General features: G+C 42.9%; 1 protein-coding gene and 1 pseudogene across 5 annotated transcripts in view; one reads left to right on the top strand and one right to left on the bottom strand.

Moving 5' to 3' along the window:
- Positions 1 to 23348, top strand: part of UBAP1 (ubiquitin associated protein 1) — a 74638-nt gene that overhangs the window by 44870 nt on the left and 6420 nt on the right. For 3 of the 5 annotated variants that reach the window (XM_031014676.3, XM_055351659.2, XM_019033427.4), the window contains 2 exons: positions 11447 to 11571; positions 18425 to 19348. In XM_031014676.3, the coding sequence (XP_030870536.2) occupies positions 11447 to 11571; positions 18425 to 19348 (1049 nt within the window). The remainder of the gene's footprint in view (positions 1 to 11446; positions 11572 to 18424; positions 19349 to 23348) is intronic. The other 2 variants (XM_031014675.3, XM_055351660.2) reach the window with 1 other exon arrangement.
- LOC101151951 (small ribosomal subunit protein eS8-like) lies at positions 569 to 1192 on the bottom strand (annotated as a pseudogene).

Below are 23348 nucleotides of genomic sequence, written 5' to 3'. Positions count from 1 at the left end.
TCCGTCTCAAAAAAAAAAAAAAAAAGAATTCTTAACCAAAGTGTTATTTTGTTTGTTTGTTTGTTTTTGAGACAGAGTGTCGCTATGTCGCCCAGGCTGGAGTGCAGTAGCACGATCTTGGCTCACTGCAAGCTCTGCCTCCTGGGCTCACGCCATTCTCTGCCTTAGCCTCCCGAGTAGCTGGGACTACAGGTGCCTGCCACCATGCCCAGCTAATTTTTTTGTATTTTTTAGTAGAGGCGGGGTTTTACCGTATTAGCCAGGATGGTCTCGATCTCCTGACCTCGTGATCCGCCCGCCTTGGCCTCCCAAAGTGTTGGGATTACAGGCGTGATCCACCGTGCCCGGCCCAAAGTGTTATTGTTTAAATGAAACTTTCTACCTGAGTAAAATTTAGGAGAAAAATTTTCTTTCTCCCTTAGGCTGCTTCTCCTTTAACAGGGCTCTTTTTGCTGAGTTCCTGGTTGAATTTCACTGGCTTTACTTGTTTTTGTTTTTTTTGTTTTTTGGGTTTTTGGGAACAGAACAATAAACACCTTCATTACATGGGTGAAGACAAAACGAGGATTTATTTGCCTTTCCGGACCTTGATTTTCCTAAGATAGAACTCCAACTCCTTCCCCTCTAGCACATAGCCGTCTGTTTGGCCATATCGTCCCGGCCTTGAAGTGATGCACGCAAGAAGCTTGCCCTGCTGGAACTGCTCCTCCAGGAGACTGCTGATTTTGGCATTCTTTTTCCTTTCATCGATTTCTTCTGAAATTTTTTAGATCATTTTTTGTTTAAAATCTCTTCTTCCTCAGGAGTCAGCTTGTCTCCTTTCTTGTGACCCAGGGGTAGCGCATAGTGGGACTCGTACCGCTGTCCATACGGTGTGCTGTCAATGAGCATGAAGCAGTTCTTCACCAGGGTCTTGGTATGGACCAGCTCGTTATTGAACGCATTGTAGACAACATCGATGATCCTCGTTTTGCAAGTACAACACTGAGCCCCAGGAGAAATTCCCCACATGCAGCCTTAGGGCACGGTATTTCTTGTTACCTCCTCAAACATGGACTGTGTGGACGTGGCAGTGGCCAGTGTTGGTGTTGGCAGCTGGGCACCCCTGCTCATACTTCCGCTTCTTGTGGTAGGGCTTTCTCTTGCCCCCGGTCTTGTGGTGCTTGTGTCAGTTCTCCCGAGAGATGCCCATTGCTCGGCGCTGGCTGGAAAGAGCTAGTTGGGTTTTTATTTTTTATTTTATTTTATTTTTTTTATTGATCATTCTTGGGTGTTTCTCGCAGAGGGGGATTTGGCAGGGTCATAGGACAGTAGTGGAGGGAAGGTCAGCAGACAAACAAGTGAACAAAGGTCTCTGGTTTTCCTAGGCAGAGTGTTTGTGTCCCTGGGTACTTGAGATTAGGGAGTGGTGATGACTCTTAACGAGCATGCTGCCTTCAAGCATCTGTTTAACAAAGCACATCTTGCACCGCCCTTAATCCATTTAACCCTGAGTGGACACAGCACATGTTTCAGAGAGCATGGGGTTGGGGGTAAGGTCATAGATCAACAGGATCCCAAGGCAGAAGAATTTTTCTTAGTACAGAACAAAATGAAAAGTCTCCCATATCTACTTCTTTCCACACAGACACAGCAACCCTCCGACTTCTCAATCTTTTCCCCACCTTGCCCCCTTTTCTATTCCACAAAACCGCCATTGTCATCATGGCCCGCTCTCAATGAGCTGTTGGGCACACCTCCCAGACGGGGTGGTGGCCGGGCAGAGGGGCTCCTCACTTCCCAGTGGGGGCGGCCGGGCAGAGGCGCCCCTCACCTCCCGGACGGGGCGGCTGGCCGGGCAGGGGGCTGACCCCCCACCTCCCTCCCAGACGGGGGGCTGACCCCCCCCACCTCCCTCCCGGACGGGGCGGCTGGCTGGGCAGGGTAGTTGGGTTTTTAGAGTAAAGTATCCTATTTTTAGATATCAGGTAGTTTAAATAATAGAAATGCAATAGATGGAGAATATTTAATAGGCAATTGTGTAGGCATGTGAGTACAGAAAACAGTTTCTGCTCTCTCAAGGCTAAAATTAGCCAGGAACTAAGGCTACTCCTTCCACTTCTCAGGAAGCTGCTTAGCCTTTCTTCACTATATGTCTCTGTGTCCGTGATCCATTATTATTCAGTTCATAGACTTGCTTTCTTGGCCTAATAGTGTAGAGTACACAGGGCTATAAATGGCCACCCCAGTTAAGGTGCTGCTTGCTACTTGATCTTTCAGTTTCAGTGGCTAGCATCATAGAGATAGAGATTTTATATCTTTTGGTCAGGGCAAACTGATGGCATAGCCTTCTTAGCTTATGAGCCTGTGGATTGGATCCTCCAAAGTTAGATATCTGACTGGTCCATTGGGAGGTTAATGGATGTGGGTAACTTTTCTGTGGCACTTGGGGTGTGGACAAGGAGGTAATAACTGCTGTCATGACAGATATTAAAATGTATTTTTTTTTCTTTTTAATATTTGGGACTGACTAGGTCTGGTGCTGTGCTGTCTTTGACTAGCACTTGATTTACCTCTGAGTTCATTATTTTCAACTAAAGTTGAACAACTTCACTGTTACTAGTGACCATATATCCCTAAATAACAGAATAAGGGAAACAAACAGTTATTTCTCAGACTTCTAGAAATATTATCCATTTCTTATAAAAACAGCATACCCTTCGCTTAGTTTGGATAAGGACTTTCTTGGAGCCTGGTGCTTTAAAATCTCAATCCTCTGGCCCGGCGCGGTGGCTCACGCCTGTAATCGCAGCACTTTGGGAGGTCGAGGCAGGCGGATCATGAGGTCAGGAGATCCAGACCATCCTGGCTAACATGGTGAAACCCTGTCTCTACTAAAAATACAAAAAAAAATTAGCCGAGCATGGTGGCTGGTGCCTGTAGTCCCAGCTACTTGGGAGGCTGAGGCAGGAGAATGGCGTGAACCCAGGAGGAAGAGCTTGCAGTGAGCCGAGATCACACCACTGCACTCCAGCCTGGGTGACAGAGCAAGACGCCATCTGGAAAAAAAAAAAAAAAGAAAAGAAAAAAGAAATCTCAGTCCTCTTTAACTGATTCTTATTTTCATCTAGGAGAAAGGTTATTTATCTGGAAAATGTGTTGAGACTCTAATTTATGAAAAAATAGACCCCGTGATAAGATTTGATAAAACTAGCCCCCCTCCTTAAATCACTTTATCGAGGTATAATTGATATATAAAAAGCTGTACATATTTACATATTTAATGTATACATCTTGATGAGTTTGAGGATAAGTATACACTCATGAAACCATCACCATCATTAAGGCATAAACATTCATTACCTTCTAAAGTTTCCTCCTACTCTATTGTGTGTGTGTGGGGGGGGGGGCTGGAGGGATTGCTTGAGGCCAGGAGTTTGAGACCAGCCTGGGCAACATAGAAAAACCCCCTGTTTCTTGTTTTTTTTTTTGAGATGGAGTCCTGCTCTGTCGCCCATGCTGGAGTGCAGTGGTGCCATCTCTGCTCACTGCAACCTCTGCCTCCTCAAGCAATTGCTCAAGCAATTCTCCTGTCTCAGCCCCCTGAGTAGCTGGGATTATAGGTGCGCACCACCATGCCTGGCTAATTTTTGTATTTTTAGTAGAGACAGGGTTTCGCCATGTTGGCCAGGCTGGTTTTGAACTCTTGACCTCAGGTGATCCACCTGCCTCTGCGTCCCAAAGTTCTGGGATTACAGGCATGAGCCACCGCGCCTGGCCTTGTTTCTACAAAAAATTAAAAATTAGCCAGGTGTGGTGGAGCTTCTCTATAGTCCTAGCTGCTCAGGAGCCTGGGACAGGAGGATTGCTTAAGCCTGGGAGTTCAAGGTTATAGTGAGCTATGATCACATATGCATTAGGTTGTTTGGTATTGTTCCAGATATCTCTCAACACTGTTCAATTTTTTTTTCCCTTTTTCTCTCTTTGTATTTCAGTTTGGCTAATTTCTTTTGACCTGACTTCAAGTCCCAAGTCTTTCTTATGCTGATTATTGTCTTCGGATTAGCATAGCCTGGCTTATGAACCATCAAAATTTTTCTTTTCTGATAATGCATTTTTCACTTGTGGCATTTCCATTTGTCTCTTTATATTTCCATCTCTCTGCTGAAGTTCCCATCTGCTCACACATGTTTAGTTTTTCCATTAGACCCTTTAACATATTTATTATTGTTATTTTAAAGCTCCCTGTCTGATGTTTACAATATCTTGGCTATCCCTGAATTTGGGTCTGATGACTGGTTCCTCTCTCAATTCTGGATCACATTTTCTTGCTTCTTTCTGTGTCTTATGATTTTTAATTGAATGCCAGACAATGTATATTAAAAAGCTGATTTTGTAGATTATATGGCTTGTTTTGTTGTTAGGATATGAGTAACATTTTCTTGTGATTTCACATCTTACAACAGATATCTATGTTATTTTGTATATTTATGATTTTGCCAGTGTTACCTGGCTTGTGGCTTTAAGATAGTTTTTTTTTGTTTTATTTATTTATTTATTTTTAAGTCCTTTGCTGCAGGAGGCGCTGATGGCTTTAAGATGGTGATAACCAGTCATGGAATTACAGATTTTCACTTAGTTTTAAGTTTGATCTTCTTTTTAAAAAAACCTCAATTTGAATCTCCTCACAATAATACCTGAATTAAATATTATGCATTTGCTATCCTCTATTGGGGATTTCTCCCCCCAATAGTACGGAATTGTACTTTTTTTTAGAAAAAACGGGCAGGTTGCAGAATCATAGGCATATCAGCAATTTAGAAAGAAACAAAGCAAATGAAGTCTTCCTAGAGTTTATCCTGAGTCATTACATATTCAGCCCACTCACTATCTTCCACCAAAGTGGTATGCAGAACCTAACTTCAAGGAACTGCCACAACCGCAGCCATTAGGCATGCACTTAGTGGCTATTTAAAAAATTGAACTTAGGAAAATAGGCGCAAATATTTTAGGAAGATTTTCAGTAATAAGGACTGAAACTAAAAGGTATTTGAGGTTGAGGCAGAAAATTGTTAGCTATAATATTTTAAATTCTAGATACATTGGATAAAAATGGACAGTTCCACTTTGGGAGGCTGAGGTGGGAGGATTGCTTGAGTCTGGGAATTTGAGACCAGCCCGGGCAACAAAGTGAGCCCTCAGCTCTACAAAAAAATTTTAAAAATTAGCTGGGCATGGTGGTGCATGCCTGTAGTCTCAGCTACTCAGGAGGCTGAGGTGGGAGGATCACTTGAGCCCAGGAGAATGAGGCTGCAGTGAGTAGTGATGACGTCACTGCACTCCAGCCTGGGTGAGAGAGCAAGACCCTGTCTTAAAAAAGAAGCCGGGTGCGGTGGCTCATGCCTGTAATCCCAGCACTTTGGGAGGCTGAGGTGGGCGGATCACGAAGTAAGGAGATCGAGACCATCCTGGCTAACACGGTGAAACCCCATCTCTACTAAAAATACAAAACATTAGCTAGGCGTGGTGGCAGGCACCTGTAGTCCCAACTACTCGGGAGGCTGAGGCAGGAGAATGGCGTGAACCCAGGAGGCGGAGCTTGCAGTGAGCCGAGATCGTGCCACTGCACTCCAGCCTGGGCGACAGTGCGAGACTTCATCTCAAAAAAAAAAAAAAAAAAGAAAAGATAATTCCTGAGGCATAATTGGTTATATTTGGAAGACATATATTTTGTAATTCTCACAGCACCATCATTAATAGTACTTAACGGTGGTCTCTATCCATTATTACAAATACTGCTTTCTTTGTTCCCCCCTCCCCTTTTTTTTTTTTTTGGAGATGGAGTCTCAGTCACCCAGGCTGGAGTTCAGTGGCGCGATTTTGGCTCACTGCAGCCTCCGCCTCCTGGGTTCAAGTGATCCTCCTGCCTCAGTTTCCCGAGTAGCTGGGATTACAGGCGTGCATCACCATGCCTAGCTAATTTTTTTTTTTTGTATTTTTAGTAGAGACGGGGGTTTCACCATGTTGGCCAGGCTGGTCTTGAAATCCTGACCTCGAGTGATCTATCCGCCTTGGCCTCCCAAAGTGCTGGGATTACAGCTGTGAGCCACTGTGCCTGGCCACGTTCCCATCTCTTTAAATGCCTTTTTGCCCTTTATCCCTACCTCCTCCTTCCAGTAATCACTGAACTATTTGTTCATTCTCTCTTAATAAAGCTTTTAAAGTACGAAGACCCTGGAGGGTTGGGGGATGTACTAAATAAATCACCTTGGCATTGGCTTTATTAGTGAAAGGAAACTGATTTTTAAACCAGATACCTGCAATTGGTGCTAGTGAAGGGAAACAGCAGCCCTTTAAAGGTATTCTACCTCATCTTTTCTGTCCCTAAGCCAGGACCTAGTTTCATTTATAGAATATAAGTTTGTCAGCGTATATCACACTGTAGTAGTTTGCTATGTGAAAGGTAGGCAAGGAGATCACTTCTTTTACAGGATTTTATTTGACTCATATCTTTTTTTTTTTTTTTTTTTTGAGATGGAGTCTTGTTCTGTCGCCCAGGCTGCAGTGCAATGACGTGATCTTGGCTCACTGCAACCTCTGCATCCCAGGTTCAAGTGATTCTCCTGCCTCAGCCTCCCGAGTAGCTGGGATTACAGGCACACACCACCATGCTCGGCTAATTTTTGTATTTTTGGTAGAGATGGGGTTTCACCATGTTGGCCAGGATGGTCTTGATCTCCTGACCTCATGATCCTCCCATCTCAGCCTCCCAAAGTGCTGGGATTACAGGCATGAGCCACTGTACTCGGCCTGACATGGAGTCTTGCTCTGTCACCAGGCTGGAGTGCAGTGGAGCCATGTCGGCTCACTGCAGCCTCCGACTCCCTGGTTCAAGAGATTCTCCTGCCTCAGCCTCCTGAGTAGCTGGGATTACAGGAACGTGCTACCACGCCCAGCTAATTTTTTGTATTTTTAGTAGAGATGGGGTTTCACCATGTTGGCCAGGATGGTCTCAATCTCCTGACCTCATGATCTGCCTGCCTCAGCCTCCCAAAATGCTGGGATTACAGGCATAAATCACCATGCTTGGCTCCTAATTTTTGTATTTTTAGTAGATACGGGGTTTTACCATGTTGGCCAGGCTGGTCTCGAACTCCTGACCTCAGGTGATCCACCCGCCTCTGCCTCCCAAAGTGTTGGGATTACAGGCGTGAGCCACCACGCTGGCCTCATATCTTTAGGACAGTACTTTTTTTTGTAGTTTTTCTCCCTCAACTCCTTGTTACCAATCTACAATAGAACTTGGTTATTTAAGAAAATTTAGTTGTTATTATTATTATTATTATTGAAATGGAGTCTCGCCCTGTCACCCAGGCTGGAGTGCAGTGGTGTGATCTCAGCTCACTGCAACTTCTGCCTCCCGGGTTAAAGCAATTCTCCTGCTTCAGCCTCCCGAGTAGCTGGGATTACATGGGCACGCCACCATGCCCAGCTAATTTTTTGTATTTTTAGTAGAGACGGGGTTTCGCCATGCTGGCCAGGCTGGTCTCGAACTCCTGACCTCGTGATCCGCCTGCCTTGGCCTCTCAAATTGCTGGGATTACAGGCGTGAGCTGCCGCACCTGGCCAAATATAGTTATTATTAATGTGGATAGATTTTATCATTTTTGTGTATCATCTGTGGTTATTAGTGTTAAACAAAAGACTTAATTGTGTGCTTGTTAACTTGACTGTAAATCTTTCCAATGATTCTTAGTGCCAAAGTTTCAGCTTTGTTTCCAGTTAATCAGGATACTAGCCAAAGTTAGAATCTTTCAATAACATTTGAGTCCCTATTTTCAAAGAAAACAGACAAAAATTCTTTAAAATTAGAAAGAGCTTTTGTTCGAATCATTTAAAATATAAGCATTTTATAAGTGCCATAGAGTTTAAGTGTTGTAATCAACACTTAGTTTTGTTGGTAAGCTGTGATGGCACCCAGCACTTTTTTGGTGGTGCTGGGGCGGGGGATGACATCTGTCTGGTACATTTTTGTAACTTTGTTCAGATCTCAGACATATGCTTGTATCATGTATGAGTAATCTGTTAAAAACATTTTCATGACTAGCCTTGTCATTTTTGGGCAAATAATTTTCAATTCTCATATTAAATATAAGTTGGAACTGGGTGTGATAGCTCATGCTTGTAATCCCAGCAATTTGAGAGGCCGAGGTGGGAAGAATGCTTGAGCCCAGGAGTTGGAGACCAGCCTGGACGACATAATGAGACCCTGTCTTAGCTACTCAGGAGGCTGAGGTGGGAGGATTATTTGGGACCCAGAGGGCAAGGATGCAGTGAGCCATGATAGCACCACCGCACTCCAGCCTGGGCAAATGTCTCTTTAAAAAAATTATATATATATATATATATGTGTATGTGTGTGTGTGTGTGTGTGTGTGTTGGGGTAGGGGTTAGATTGAATCCAGAAGAAGTATAAAAGCATGTCTTTATTTATTTATTTATTTTGAGATGGAGTTTCACTCTTGTTGCCCAGGCTGGAGTGCACTGGTGCGTTCTTGGCTCACTGCAACTTCCGCCTCCCAGGTTCCTGCCTCAGCCTCCCGAGTAGCTGGGATTACAGGCATGTGCCACCATGTCTGGCTAATTTCTTGTATTTTTAGTAGAGATGGGGTTTCACCATTGTTGGCCAGGCTGGTCTCGAACTCATGACTTCCACCTGCCTTGGCCTCCCAAAGTTCTGGGATTACAGGCGTGAGCCACCGGTCCCGGCCAAAAGCATGTCTTTATTATTGGTTCTTCATTCATTGAACAAATTCCATGAGCCATACATTATACTGAGTTTTGGTGATATAGATATGAAACATTTCTCCCCTGTTAAGGGACACTCAATTTTTTTTTTTTTTTTTTGAGATAGAGTCTCGCTCTGTCACCCAGGCTGGAGTGCAGTGGTGCGATCTTGGCTCACTGCAAGCTCCGCCTCCCGGGTTCACGACATTCTCCTGCCTCAGCCTCCCCAGTAGCTGGGACTACAGGCGCCCCCACTGCGCCCGGCTCATTTTTTATATTTTTAGTAGAGGCGGAGTTTCACCATGGTCTCAATCTCCTGACCTCATGATCCGCCCACCTCAGCCTCCCAAAGTGCTGGGATTACAGGCGTGAGCCACTGTGCCCGGCTGGGACACTCAAATTCTTGCTCAGACTCTCTGAAGGGAGGTTAAGGAAATGAACTATTAACAATACAAAGAGGTAAGTCCTAAGGTGGTAGTGTTAACTGGCTATTCTGAGGTTGAGAAAGGAGTTGTTCTTGAGGCTCACTGCACCTTCCGCCTCCTAGGTTCAAGCAATTCTCCTGCTTCAGCTTCCCAAGTAGCTGGGACTACAGGCGTGTGCCACTGCGCCCGGTGCAGTTTTGTATTTTCAGTAGAGAGGGGGTTTCACCATGTTGGCCAGGTTAGTCTAGAACTCCTGACCTCAGATGATCCACCTGCCTTGGCCTCCCAAAGAGGTGAGACTACAGGCATGGGCCACTGCACCCGGCCTGAGTTCCTTCTTAAAGGGCTAAATAATAATTACTCAAGTAAATAAGGGTAGGAATGTGATAGGCATTGCCAGCCATGAAATTAGCACATCTAAAAGGATGACCACACTTGGAAAATTCCTAGGGTGTTAATAAATATGGTGATTTCCTAGAGTGTTAAATTACTAAATTGAACACAGTTGTAAATTTAATTTGCTAGCTAAGTGAGCGATAGTTCAAATGTTTTAGTTCTGGCCAGAAGTTAGATGGGAAAGAGATGGAAAAGACACCCATTCCCCCAAGGGTTGGGAGTAGGGGGCATTCTTCCTAATGGAGAGTTTCAGGTGTATCTGCAAAATACCTATCCCAGGAAATGGGAATGATGACAAGATTACAAATATTTTCTGACGTTGATAATTCTTGAGATCTACACAGTTTTCGTAAGGAAAGAAGTCATCTTCATGGAAGAGGTATACTTGTCTTGTTCTGTGTCTGTGAGCACCCAAGAAAATAGTGGGAGGCTGAGAGGTAAACCTTCCTTTACCAGCTGCCAATGTTGAAAAACAAAATTTATTTTATCAACTGTATTTCATTGTCCACAATGGTTCTGCCTGTAAATTAGCCTCCCAGAGCTGCTCCAGAAAAGAAAACATGGCCCTGTTTGGAGTATATAGCTATCGAGAGTCATATATAAGAGGCGTTTTCCTTTTATCTGACCCTGTGAATAGATGGTCATGTTCTGGTCTTTCCATGTTGTTCAGTTATGATGGGCAAAGAACCTGTAGGAGATTAAAGCAGCTCCATTGTGTATGGCTTGTGCTCCTGATGATCTTACTCAGAATCCCATGATTTTGTCGGGTTTTCCCCTTTTCATGTAAGTGTTGTGCTGCTTAAGGATTTCCATGTTGTTCTAGAATGTAGTGTTTTTTAAGCTAGAGTAATTCTTCCTCTTCTTTTTTTTTTTCTTTTTTTTTTTGAGACAGAGTCTCGCTCTGTTGCCCAGGCTGGAATGCAGTGGCGCGATCTCGGCTGACTGCAACCTCCGTCTCCTGGGTTCAAGCGATTCTCCTGCCTTAGCCTCCTGAGTAGCTGGGTTTACAGGCATGCACCACCATGCCTGGCCAGTTTTTGTGTTTTTAGTAGAGACGGGGTTTCACCATGTTGGTCAGGCTGGGAGTAATTCTTTATATTAATTGAAAATGATTTTTTTCTAAAGTAGAGAATCCTAATCAAGGAGATTCTTTTCTGGGGAGTCTCATCCATTCAGTATTTATTAAATGCTGATGTGTGCCAGGCAATGCTGAAGGTTTTGAAAATATGTCATTGAATAAGATAGACTTAAATACTTGCCCTATATTTCTTTGGGAAAGAGAAATAATAAATATAATTAAAAAGTCAATTTATAATGTTAGAAGGCAATAAGTGTTATGGGGAAAAGGTAAATGGTAATATGGGAGTATTGTAGTGAGGGTGGGGTAGTACTTTTAAGTAGGGTGGGTCAGGGTAAGCCTCACTGAGAGGGTGACATTTGAGCAAAAACTTGAAGGAGTGAGTCATGTGACAGAAGAGTGTTCCAGTTAGAAGGAACAGTTGGTACAGAATATTTGAGGTGGATTAAACCTGTCATCTTTAAAAGCAGCAGTCACCATTACTTAGTACAGTGAGCCAGAGGATGACTGTAAGGAGATGAGGGCAGAGAGGCTGTGGGTGATGTGAGTACTTTGGCTTTTACACTAAGTGCCACTGAAAATAAACTCCTAATAAGACTGAATCAGTAGAATTTCCTTCTCAGAGATTTAGGGTCAAGGAAAAGGTAAGCAGTCAGAGAAGGAACTCTAACTTCTAGACTTAGGATAGCAAAAATTAATGCATATCCGTTAGACATAAGATTATGGCAAAACAAATAATGAAGTTCTTTGCTGATATTTTCTACTTTATTTTTGATTATAGGGACTTTCAGTTACCTTGATGATGTCCCATTTAAGATAGGAGACAAATTCAAAACACCAGCTAAAGTTGGTCTACCTATTGGCTTCTCCTTGCCTGATTGTTTGCAGGTTGTCAGAGAAGTACAGGTAAGTGGTAATTTTTAGTTAAAGTTTAGTGTATTTAAAAGTTTAAAGAGTAAGAATTTGATGTATAGTGAAATAGAAAAAGCTACAGTTGTGAGCTGAATCATGTTTTGGTCAACGATGGACCGCATATACAATGGTGGTCCCATAAAATTATAAGGGGCTGGGCGTGGTGGCTCACGCCTGTAATCCTAACACTGTGGGTGGCCAAGGTGGGAGGATCACTTGAGCTCAGGACTTTGAGACCAGGCTGGGCAACTTAATGAGACCTCATCTCTACTGGGGGAAAAAAAAATGATATATATATATATTCCTATCACATAGTGACGTAGTAGCCATTGTAACATGGTAGCGCAGTGCATTACTCAAGTGTTTGTGGTGATGCTGGTGTAAACACATCTGCTGCATTGACAGTCTTACAAAAGTATAGCACATACAATTCAGTATAGTATGTAATACAAATAAATGACTGTGTTACTCATTTATGTATTACTATGCTATACTTTTTAGCATTATCTTTCTACTTATTAAAAAAGTTAACTGTAAAACAGCCTCAGGTAGGTCCTTCAGGAGATATTCCACAGGAAGGCATTGTGATCATAGGAGATGACAGCTCCATGCATGTATTGCTCCTGAAGACCATACAGTGAGACAAGATGGGAAGGTGGAAGACAGTGATACTGATGATCCTATAGGCCTAGGCTGATGTGTGTGTTTGTGGCTTCATTTTTAAGAAAGAAGTTTAAAAAGTAAAAAAATAAAAAATTTAAAGATCAAAAAGCTTATAGAATAAGAGTATGAAGAAAAATGTTTTGGAAGATAAAAAACATTTTAGGCTAAGTATTAGTTCAGAAGAGTAAAAAAGTTAAAAAAATTTAATGTTTATAAAGTTAAAAAGTCACAGTAAGTTAGAGTTATTATTTAGAGAAAAATTGTTTTTTATATATATATGTATATGTATGTGTGTATATATGTGTGTGTGTGTGTGTGTGTATATGTATATGTATGTATTTTTTTGAGATGGAGTCTCACTCTGTCGCCCAGGCTGGAGTGCAGCGGCGCAATCTTGGCTCACTGCAAGCTCTGCCTCCCGGGTTCACACCATTCTCTTGCCTCAGCCCCCCAAGTAGCTGGGACTACAGGCACCTGCCACCATGCCTGGCTAATTTTTTGTATTTTTTAGTAGAGACGGGGTTTCACCGTATTAGCCAGGATGGTCTCAATCTCCTGACCTCGTGATCTGCCTGCCTCGGCCTCCCAAAGTGCTGGAATTACAGGCGTGAGCCACTGCGCCCGGTCAAAAAATTGTTTTTTACAAATTTAGTATAGCCTAAGTGTACAGTGTTTATAAAGTCAAGGGTACTACTGTACAGTAATGTCCTAGGCCTTCACATTTAACATTCGCCTACTCACTCACCCAGAGCAACTTCCAGTCCTACAAGCTCCATTTATGGTAAGTGCCCTATACAGGTGGACCATTTTTAATCTTTTTTTTTTTTTTTGAGACGGAGTTTCATTCTTGTTGCCCAGGCTGGAGTGCAATGGCGCAATCTCGTCAAGAAGAGAGACTCTTTCTGTCTCTATGTAACCTCCGCCTCCACCTCCTGGGTTCAAGCAATTCTCCTGCCTCAGCCTTCTAAGTAGCTGGGATTACAGGTGTGCACCACCATGCCCGGCTAATTTTGTATTTTTAGTAGAGTCAGGGTTTCCCCATGTTAGTCAGGCTGGTCTCGAGCTCCTGACTTCAGTTGATCCGCCCACCTCGACCTCCCAAAATGCTGGGATTACAAGCGTGAGCCACTGCACCCAGCCTATTTTTAATCTTTTATACCATATTTTTACTGTACCTTTTCTATGTTTAGATAGGTTTAGATACATAAATACTTGCCATTATGCTACAATTGCCTACAGTATTCAGCATAGTAACATGCTATACAGGTTTATAGCCTAGGAGCAATACTGTACCATAGCAATACCGTATAGCCTAGGTGTATAGCAGGCTGTACCATCTAGGTTTGTGTAAATACACTCTGCCCTCACCGATGAAATCACCTAACATGCATTTTTTAGAGCGTATCCTTGTCATTATGACTGTATTATCTTATTTTTGTTTCTTATAGCTCCTATTGTTGCCTGGCTCACATTGTTATACACACATACAGATTTTGTGTCCTCTGTTAGGTTGTATATTTCTGGGGCTCTGTACCTCACACAGACCAAATTCCCATTGCCCATTTAACTAGCTTTTTCACCTCTTTCCCTTTCTCTGCTAATGTCCTCATTCTCTTTTCAGTCACTCAAGTTAGATTTGCTGTGTCTCAAATTGCAGTTCAGCCTGACCTCATTTTTCACCTGGGCTGTTGCAGTAGCCTCTTTAATTGGCCCTTCTGCTTGCAGTGTTTTCCTTCTATTTTTTACATAGTTTCTAGAATGATCTTAAAGTTTTAAATTGTCACATCCTTTTTCATAACTGTTCAAAAGGGTTCAATGACTAATCAGTCCTTATTGAGTCTAGTCTAGACATAAGGTTATGGCAAAGCAATAGAGCTCATCACCTCCTCCATGTTCCCTCCAAACCACGTTACTAGTAGTCTGTTAGACCTTGTACGTTATCTCTCTATATGTTGCTTCTGCTCATGAGCCATTATCTCCACCTGGAATATTCTTTTTCTCACTATACTGAAAACTCCGTTCAAATCTATTCTAGATTGCGTTAAATGCTGTCTCTTCGAGGGCTTCTTTCTCAGTCCTCCCATCTTTAAGGCTCAGTTATATAGAAATGTACTGAGTTACTCCTTGAAAGCAACAAATAGCCCTGTGTTACTTACTTACTGCAGTACACATTTACTAAACGCATGTTTATGAGAGGTGGTCTACTGGGCACTGGAGGTAGAGATAAATGCCTTAATCACTGCCCTCAAGGTACTTACAGTTGAGGGAAGTTACCTAGAGCAACAGAAAAATATGGTACTTTAACTCTTCTTCCTGTGACTTAAGAAGATTTTTAAAAATGCAACTTTCAGGAAAAGAAGTTTTGTTTTTCTGGAATTCACTAAGGTATCACCATTTTATTCTAAAAGGTGTTACTTTTTTTATCTTCCAAAGTCTATATGCAGTAAGTAATCATAATGAGGGAACTTCAGTTACTTTTGGGAGAAAAAAAAATATTTATTGAGATATAATTCACATACCATGAAATTTACCTTTTTTTTAAAAAAAAAACTTTTTTTGGTTTATTTGTAGACACAGTCTCACTCTGTCACTCAGGGTGGAGTCTAGTGGCACAGTCATGGCTCACTGCAGCCTCGACCTCCCTGAGCTTGGTGATCCTCCCTCCTCAGCCTCCTGAGTAGCTGGGATTATTGGCATGCACCACCATGCCTGGCTAATTTTTGTATTTTTTGTAGAGACGGGGTTTCATCATGTTGCGCAGGCTGGTCTTGAGCTCCTGGCCTCAAGTGATCTGCCCACCTCAGCCTCCCAAAGTGCTGGGATTACAGGTGTCAGCCACCATGCCCGGCCAAAATTCACCTTTTTAAGGTATACATACAGTTCAGTGATTTTTAATATATTCACATAGTTGTGTAATAATCATTACTATCTAATTCCCGAACATTTTCATCACCCCAAAAGGAAACCCAGTGTCCACTAGAAGTCACTCCCCACAGCCTCTGGCAGCCTTCTCGCAGCCTCTGGCAACCAGTATCTACTTTCTGTCTCTATGGGTTTGCCTATTCTGGCCATTTCATATAAATGGAATTCTGCAGTAGCAGCCTTGGTGACTGGCTTATTCACTTAGCATAATGTTTTCAAGGTTTATCCACGTTGTATGAATGAGGTATTAGTACTTCATTTATTTTTACAGGTGAATAATATTTCATTGTTTGGATATAACACACTTTGTTTATCTGTTCATCAGTTGATGGGACATTGTGGTAGTTTCTAATTTTCAGCTATTATGAATAATGATGCTCTGAACATCTGTAAACAGATTTTTGTGTGGACACACGTTTTCAGTTTTCTTGGGTATAATGTATAGGAATGGCATTGCTGGGTCATAGTAACTCTATGTTTAACATTTTAAAGAACTGCTATTTTTCCAAAGTGGCTGCACAATTTTACAATCCCAGCAGCACTACAAGAGGGTACCAATTTCTTCACTTCCTTGCCCACTCTTATTAACTCGTTTTCATTATATACATTCTTGTGGGTGAGAAGTTGTCTCTCGTTGTGGTTTTTATTTGCATTTCTTTCATGTCTAATGGTGTCAAGCATCTTAAGTATCTTTAATACTGAATTAATGTTCCTTTTGTGTATGGAGACTTTATTGGGCCAGAAGAGAGATAGACCTACTTTGTAACGTTTTTCCATGTTTTATTTGTGTAAGAATTTTTTTATTGGCAATAACAAATAGTCATTACTTACCTTTGTACATGATACTATTAGCAATATGATTTAAAAACACCTGTCTTGTTTCTCATTATTCACTGCTTTACTGATGCCTTCAGAAAACTTGTTTTGATTCCCAAATTGTTGTTGATTTAGGCTTTGCTGGGAATTTCCCATTTGTTTGGTCAGTCTGAAGCACCAATAAAAGCATGGTATTGTGCTCACTGTGCTCATAGCACCCACTGATAACAAAAGGAGATCAAAGCTAAGAGCTCCATTCCAGTGTGGGCCATGTGAAATATTTTTGTTCTCTAATGCACAAAGCAATCTTTTTTCGAGATGGAGTCTTGCTCTTTTGCCCAGGCTGCAGTGCAGTGGCGCCATCTTGGCTCACTGCAACCTCCACCTCCCAGGTTCAAGAGATTCTCCTGCCTTAGCCTGCTGAGTAGCTGGGACTACGGCATGTGCCACCACACCTGGCTAATTTTTGTATTTTTAGTAGAAGACAGGGTTTTGCCATGTTGACCAGGCTGGTCCCGAATTCCTGACCTCAAGTGATCCGCCCACCTTGGCCTCTCAAAGGAGGCCAAGCCTGTCTGGCCTACAAAGCAGCCTTAAACTTTGACTGCCTGGAGTCTCCATGGGGTTGTAGTGTTGTATCTGGTCCCCTCCGTACCCAGAGAACAGTCAGACCTAGAGCTCTAGACAGATGGCTTGAAAGTTCCTATAACTGTCATATTTGCCTTTGCATGACAATACAAACTCAACTTTTCAGCTAAAATTTCTTTAAAGTGAGCCAGTAAAACATACACAGCCCTTGCTTCTAGGGTCCAGAAAGCTTCTGTTGAATGTGGCTCACATGAGGTAGCCCTTAGTGTCATGGTTTAGAACATCCCCTGGTGTCACTCATACATGTGCTGGAGAATTGACCTGTAATAGCTATATAATCTTGGACAGATTTTTTAACTTCTGCAAGCCTCAATTTCTTCATCTGTAAAGGGAGGATGAGGATGATTAGCTTTTAAGGTTGTTAGAAGAGTTAAATAATGCATTTATAATGCTTACTCTGGTTCCTGGAACTCCATAAATACAAGATGACATTATTTATTATTATACTCCAAAACCACATTCTTTTCTACTTTAATATTTCTGCCATCCCCAGCCCCCTCCCTCCCTGCACCGCACCCTGCTTTTTCTGTGTTCCAAGTATTCTACATTACTTTGGTAACTAAAAAACAAAAGTTCAATAAATGTTTGCTAGAAAAGGAAAGAAATTTCCAATTTTTTTAAAATAAAACTTCAAAGAACAATGTTTATAGGGCAATGGGAAGTTAGTTATAGCCTCCATTTTTATTAGGGGAACCAATTGCAAAATTGGGTTTTCTCCACAGTTAGAAGAGCAGAGTCATTGCCACTGCTCTTTTCTCATTGTTCCATTAGTGGTAGAAAGGAAGCCCAGTGATCCCCCCATATGTCTATCTGAGGCACAGCAACTGGCTCAGGATGTAAAGTAACTTCTTGTCATGTGCCTTTCTAGGCTTCTCTTTTGTTGTTTGAATTTGAATGGCTTGAGTATGACCAGGGGCTCTTTCCTATGTTTCTTCTCTAAAATTCTGGTGTTAGCATGTTAGACCTCTCTTTTCCCCCTTTTTTACTTTTAGTGTGTCTCTAACCTTGGACATTAACACAGATACTGTAGCTCTAGTGCTTTGGGGTGAAAGCCAAAGATTTTGTTTTTTCCTGTCCTATGTGAATGTTGCTTTATATAATAGGTCTGTTTCTCTTAAGTGTGCAAAATAAATTTTTGTAAATTGAGCTATACTTAAGATATTGTTAAAGAACCATGAAGTGGCTCTTTGTGTAATTTGCTGTGTAAAAATCTTAATCTGAATATGCCTAGATTTCTTATAAGTTTTTCTGTATTTTAACTGCAACCTGTTCATCATAATCTAATAGATAGTGGTTTAAGAGCATAGAATCTGTAGTCAGACTGCCTGGGTTCAAATCCAGGCTCTTCCATTTAGCTACCAGCTTTATGCTTCGTTGTAGATCCTGTTAAGTAGGAATAATAGTAGTTACTTTAAAGGGTTATTGAGAAAATCTAGAGAGTTAATATATAAAAAGTGTTTAGAATCATGCATGGCACCTTACAGGTATTTCTTACATGTTTGGGGCTATCATTACCTAGCATGGGATTTGTTTAGGACATTGTGCTAGATAATAGAGATCCAAGGAGGGTCTGTAGCCAGGTTGCTGCCCACAAGAGGCTTGTGGGAACATAGTTTGGTTAAATCTTACAAGGACATTGGAAGCCTTACTCTTTTTAAGTGGGGATCATCCCACACGCCTTAAATGCTGCCTTGTCCGGTTATCCTCTTGCACCAGGAGTGAGGAAGGAGTGCATTGGGTGGTGGGGTAAAGATGGCCACCTGGGTTCACTCCCCCTTCCTCTGCTATATCTTTGCAGTATGACTTCTCTTTGGAAAAGAAAACCATTGAGTGGGCTGAAGAGATTAAGAAAATCGAAGAAGCCGAGCGGGAAGCAGAGTGCAAAATTGCGGAAGCAGAAGCTAAAGTGAATTCTAAGAGTGGCCCAGAGGGCGATAGCAAAATGAGCTTCTCCAAGACTCACAGTACAGCCACAATGCCACCTCCTATTAACCCCATCCTCGCCAGCTTGCAGCACAACAGCATCCTCACACCAACTCGGGTCAGCAGTAGTGCCACGAAACAGAAAGTTCTCAGCCCACCTCACATAAAGGCAGATTTCAATCTTGCTGACTTTGAGTGTGAAGAAGACCCATTTGATAATCTGGAGTTAAAAACTATTGATGAGAAGGAAGAGCTGAGAAATATTCTGGTAGGAACCACTGGACCCATTATGGCTCAGTTATTGGACAATAACTTGCCCAGGGGAGGCTCTGGGTCTGTATTACAGGATGAGGAGGTCCTGGCATCCTTGGAACGGGCAACCCTAGATTTCAAGCCTCTTCATAAACCCAATGGCTTTATAACCTTACCACAGTTGGGCAACTGTGAAAAGATGTCACTGTCTTCCAAAGTGTCCCTCCCCCCTATACCTGCAGTAAGCAATATCAAATCCCTGTCTTTCCCCAAACTTGACTCTGATGACAGCAATCAGAAGACAGCCAAGCTGGCGAGCACTTTCCATAGCACATCCTGCCTCCGCAATGGCACGTTCCAGAATTCCCTAAAGCCTTCCACCCAAAGCAGTGCCAGTGAGCTCAATGGGCATCACACTCTTGGGCTTTCAGCTTTGAACTTGGACAGTGGCACAGAGATGCCAGCCCTGACATCCTCCCAGATGCCTTCCCTCTCTGTTTTGTCTGTGTGCACAGAGGAATCATCGCCTCCAAATACTGGTCCCACGGTAAGTCTTTTAAATCCCCCGCCGACTCCCATATTTTCCTGATGACAGGGATTATGTTTTTTCTTGTTTGGTTGGTTTTTTTCGAGACAGGGTCTCATTCTATTGCCCAGGCTGGAATGCAGTGGTGTGATCGTACCTTATTGTAGCCTCAACCTCCCGGGCTCAAGCCTTTTGGGACAACAGGCACGTGCCATCACACCTAATTTTTGTGTTTTTTGTAGAGATGCGGTTTTGACACGTTGCCCAGGCTGGTCTCAAACTCCTGACTTCAAGTTATCTGCCTGCCTTGGCCTTCCAAAGTGCTGGGATTACAGGCGTGAGCCACCAAGCCTGGCAGTACAGAACAACACATTATTGCATTCTAGAATAGAAATCAATAGAAGTCAAGAACCTTTTGCTACACCAGCTTACAGATTTCTTTTCTTTTCTTTTTTTTGAGACAGAGTCTTGCTCTGTCGCCCAGGCTGGAGTGCAGTGGCACCATCTCGGCTCACTGCCAACCTCCACCTCTCAAGCAATTCTCCTGCCTCAGCTTCCCGAATAGCTGGGACTACAGGCATATGCCACCACACTCAGCTAATTTTTGTATTTTTAGTAGAGACGGGGTTTTACCACGTTGCCGAGGCTGGTCTCGAACTCCTGACCTTAGTTGATCCACCTGCCTCCACCTCCCAAATTCCTGGGATTACAGGGGTGAGCCTCTGTGTCCGGCCAGCTTACAGATTTTTTAATATAAAAGCACATCAAGAGACTATTTAGAGCCAAAAAGGAGCCTGAGTATATTGGTGGGATATCTGTCAGAGACCATAACAAGCCTGCTATTAGCTGGTAAAAAGATAGAAAATCTTGGCCTGCTTTACAAGTCCCAGTAATAGCATTCTTGGTCAATGATAGTCTGTGTGAATGCTTCTATTGTCAGAGAGCTCATAGCTGCTTGTAAACTTCCATAAACCTTGGCCTGGGTAAACTTGATAGAGTGCCGAACACCATTATTATCTTCTTGGAGTGGGCTTCATTCTAATTCCTCTTGGTCAGTTGTTGGGCTCTGGTCAGCACTGTACTTCTTCCTTTTCATGGTACTTTGAATGCTTTAGAGAAATTAAAATCTCCCTGGAAAAGATCAGGGATCCTTGGCCAACACTCCCTTCCTCTCATTTAAAGTTAGATTAACCATTTAGAGATCAAAGCCAATAAACTAACAGCAGAGATCTTTCTCAAACTAGAACGCTTGTCATTCTTTGACCAGCCTGATTATGGGAGTTTCTTTCTGACCTGTTCATCTCAGGATGGGAAGAGGCCTGCTTCTTGTTGGCTTGAGAATTTGCTGCCTTCCACCTGCAGGTATAAACAGAGCAGGAGTTCTGGTGTTTCTTTTTTTTTGGAGACAGATTCTAATTCTGTCGCCCAGGCTGGAATGTAGTGGTGTGATCTCTGCTCACTGCAACCTCCACCTCCCGGGGTCGGGCGATTCTCCTGCCTCTCGCAGCCTGCCAAGTAGCTGGGATTACAGGCATGTGCTATCGTGCTCGGCTCATGTTTGTATTTTTAGCAGAGATAGGGTTTCGCCATGTTGGCCAGGCTGATCTCGAACTCCTGTACTCAAGTGATCCGCCCGCCTCAGCCTCCCAAAGTGCTGGGATTACAGGTGTGAGCCACAGTGGCTGACCAATTAAATATTGACTATAATCACCCTGTTGTCTTAACAAATGGTAGATCTTATTCTATTTTTTTCTTTGCTTTTTTCTTCAACGGAGTCTCGCTCTGTCGCCCAGGCTGGAGTGCAGTGGCATGATTTTGGCTCACTGCAACCTCTGCCTCCTGGGTTCAAGCAGTTCTCTGCCTCAGCCTCCAGAGTAGCAGGGATTACAGGCGCCTGCCACCATGCGCAGCTAATTTTTGTATTTTCAGTAGAGACGGGGTTTCACCATCTTGGCCAGGCTGGTCTTGAACTCCTGACCTCGTGATCCACCTGCCTCGGCCTCCCAAATGCTGGGATTACAGGCGTGAGTCGCCGCACACAGCCATTCTATTTTTTTGTGTACCTATTAACCACCCCCACATCCCCACTACCCTTCCCAGCCCCTGTGGTAACCATCTTTCTAGTGTCTGTGTCCATGGGTTCAGTTGCTTTGATTTTTAGATCACACACATAAGTGAGAACATGTGATGTTTGTCTTTCTATGCCTGGCTTATTTCACTTAACATAATGATCCCCAGTTCCATCCATGTTGTTGCAAATGACAGGATCTCATTCTTTTTCATGGCTGAATGGGTACTCCATTGTGTATGAGCACCACATTTTTTAAATCCATCCTTGTTTAAGTTCTTTCACTTTACTCTTTTTTTTTTTCCTTTGGAGACAGAGTTTTGCTCTTGTTGTTCAAGCTGGAGTGCAATGGTGCAATCTCGGCTCACTGCAACCTCCGCCTCCCGGGTTCAAGTGATTGTCCTGCCTCAGCCTCCCATGTAGCTGGGATTACAGGCATGTGCCACCACGCCCGGCTAATTGTATTTTTAGTACAGACGGGGTTTCATCATATTGGTCAGGCTGGTCTCAAACTCTTGACCTCAGGTGATCCACCTGCCTCGGCCTCCCAAAGTGCTGGGATTACAGGTGTGAGCCACTGCACCTGGCCTATCCATTCATCTCTCGATGGACACTTAGGTTGCTTCCAAATCTTGGCTATTGTGAACAGGGCTGCAACAAACATGAGAGTGCAGATCTTGTTTATGTTTTATTTCCTGGGACATATCCTTAACTTACAACTTCAAAAAAAAAAACTACTAAATCTTACAACGTTTTATTTTATTTAATTGATTTTTCCCCCTGAACTTGATAGTAGGTGATTATTTTTTAAGAGATGGGATTTTGGTCCCCTAGGCTGGAGTGCAGCTTACTGCCTCAGCCTCCTGTCTGGGACTACAGGTGTGCACCACTACGCCCAGCTAATTTTTGTAGAGTTGGGGGTCTCACTATTTGCCCAGACTGGTCTTGAACTCCTGGGCTCAAGTGATCCTCCTGCCTCAGCCTCCCAAAGTGTTGGGATTACAAGCATGAGCCACCATGCCCAGCCTAAATCTTACTACCTTTTAAATACAATTTTTACTTTATCATATTTTAAATTTCCAAGTGCTTTGTCTATTCCCTCTTTTGGTTTGGTGTTTTCATGCTGGTGGCTTTGGCTTTCTATTCACCTTTAAGTATGAGGCACTAAAAAAATAACAGTCACAAAGTTTGTGTGTCAGAGGTGTGCTTGCTGATCGTTAAGCTTCACTATAGGTTGAAAGTTAATTGGCTTTGCCGGGGAAGTCCCCAAAAGGTAAACATGTGAAGGGCTTGGGAGTGAGGGTTTCTCCAGAGAATTCTGGCTGAGGACTGATGTTGGGGAACGCTGGTGTGTTGCTTTTACTTAATCCTTGTTTAAGTTCTTTCACTTCACTCTGCCCCACACTGTGCCTGGTGCTTAGTCCTCTTTGGTCTCTGGTTCCCATTTTCTGGAGACTATACCTTCTGCCTCCTGCACAGGGTGGGGATGAATGGGGACTGTTTCACCAAGGGCTTTACTGCTCTGATCACTGACTGTGTGTATCTTTGCCTTATCCCAACGGTACCTGGTGCTTCCAGAGTCTGAGCCCCTCTTAGGGATCCTAATGGGCTGATAGACTGACTCCCCCCTTTCCTACTTACTTACTTAGTTTATAACTTCATTGCTGGCAATTACCTTCCCTTCATTATCTTTCCACATTCTAAAATTTCATTGAAATATATCACACCAGTAATCCCAGCATTTTGGGAGGCCAAGGTGGGAGGATTGCTTGAGCCCAGGACTTCGAGATCAGCCTGGGCAGCATACTGAGATCTTGTCTTGGTTTCTTTATTTAAAAAGAATAAGAAATATATTGTCCACTGCTACCCCCTTTCCTTTTATTGCTTTAAAGATGAATACAGTTTTAATTCTTTATTTTTAAATTTTTATTATTTTTTTTGAGACAGGGTCTT

The sequence above is a fragment of the Gorilla gorilla genome, chromosome 13 (assembly GCF_029281585.2).
Source record: "Gorilla gorilla gorilla isolate KB3781 chromosome 13, NHGRI_mGorGor1-v2.1_pri, whole genome shotgun sequence".
NCBI lineage: Eukaryota > Metazoa > Chordata > Mammalia > Primates > Hominidae > Gorilla > Gorilla gorilla.
This window is presented reverse-complemented; position numbering and strand designations above follow the sequence as displayed.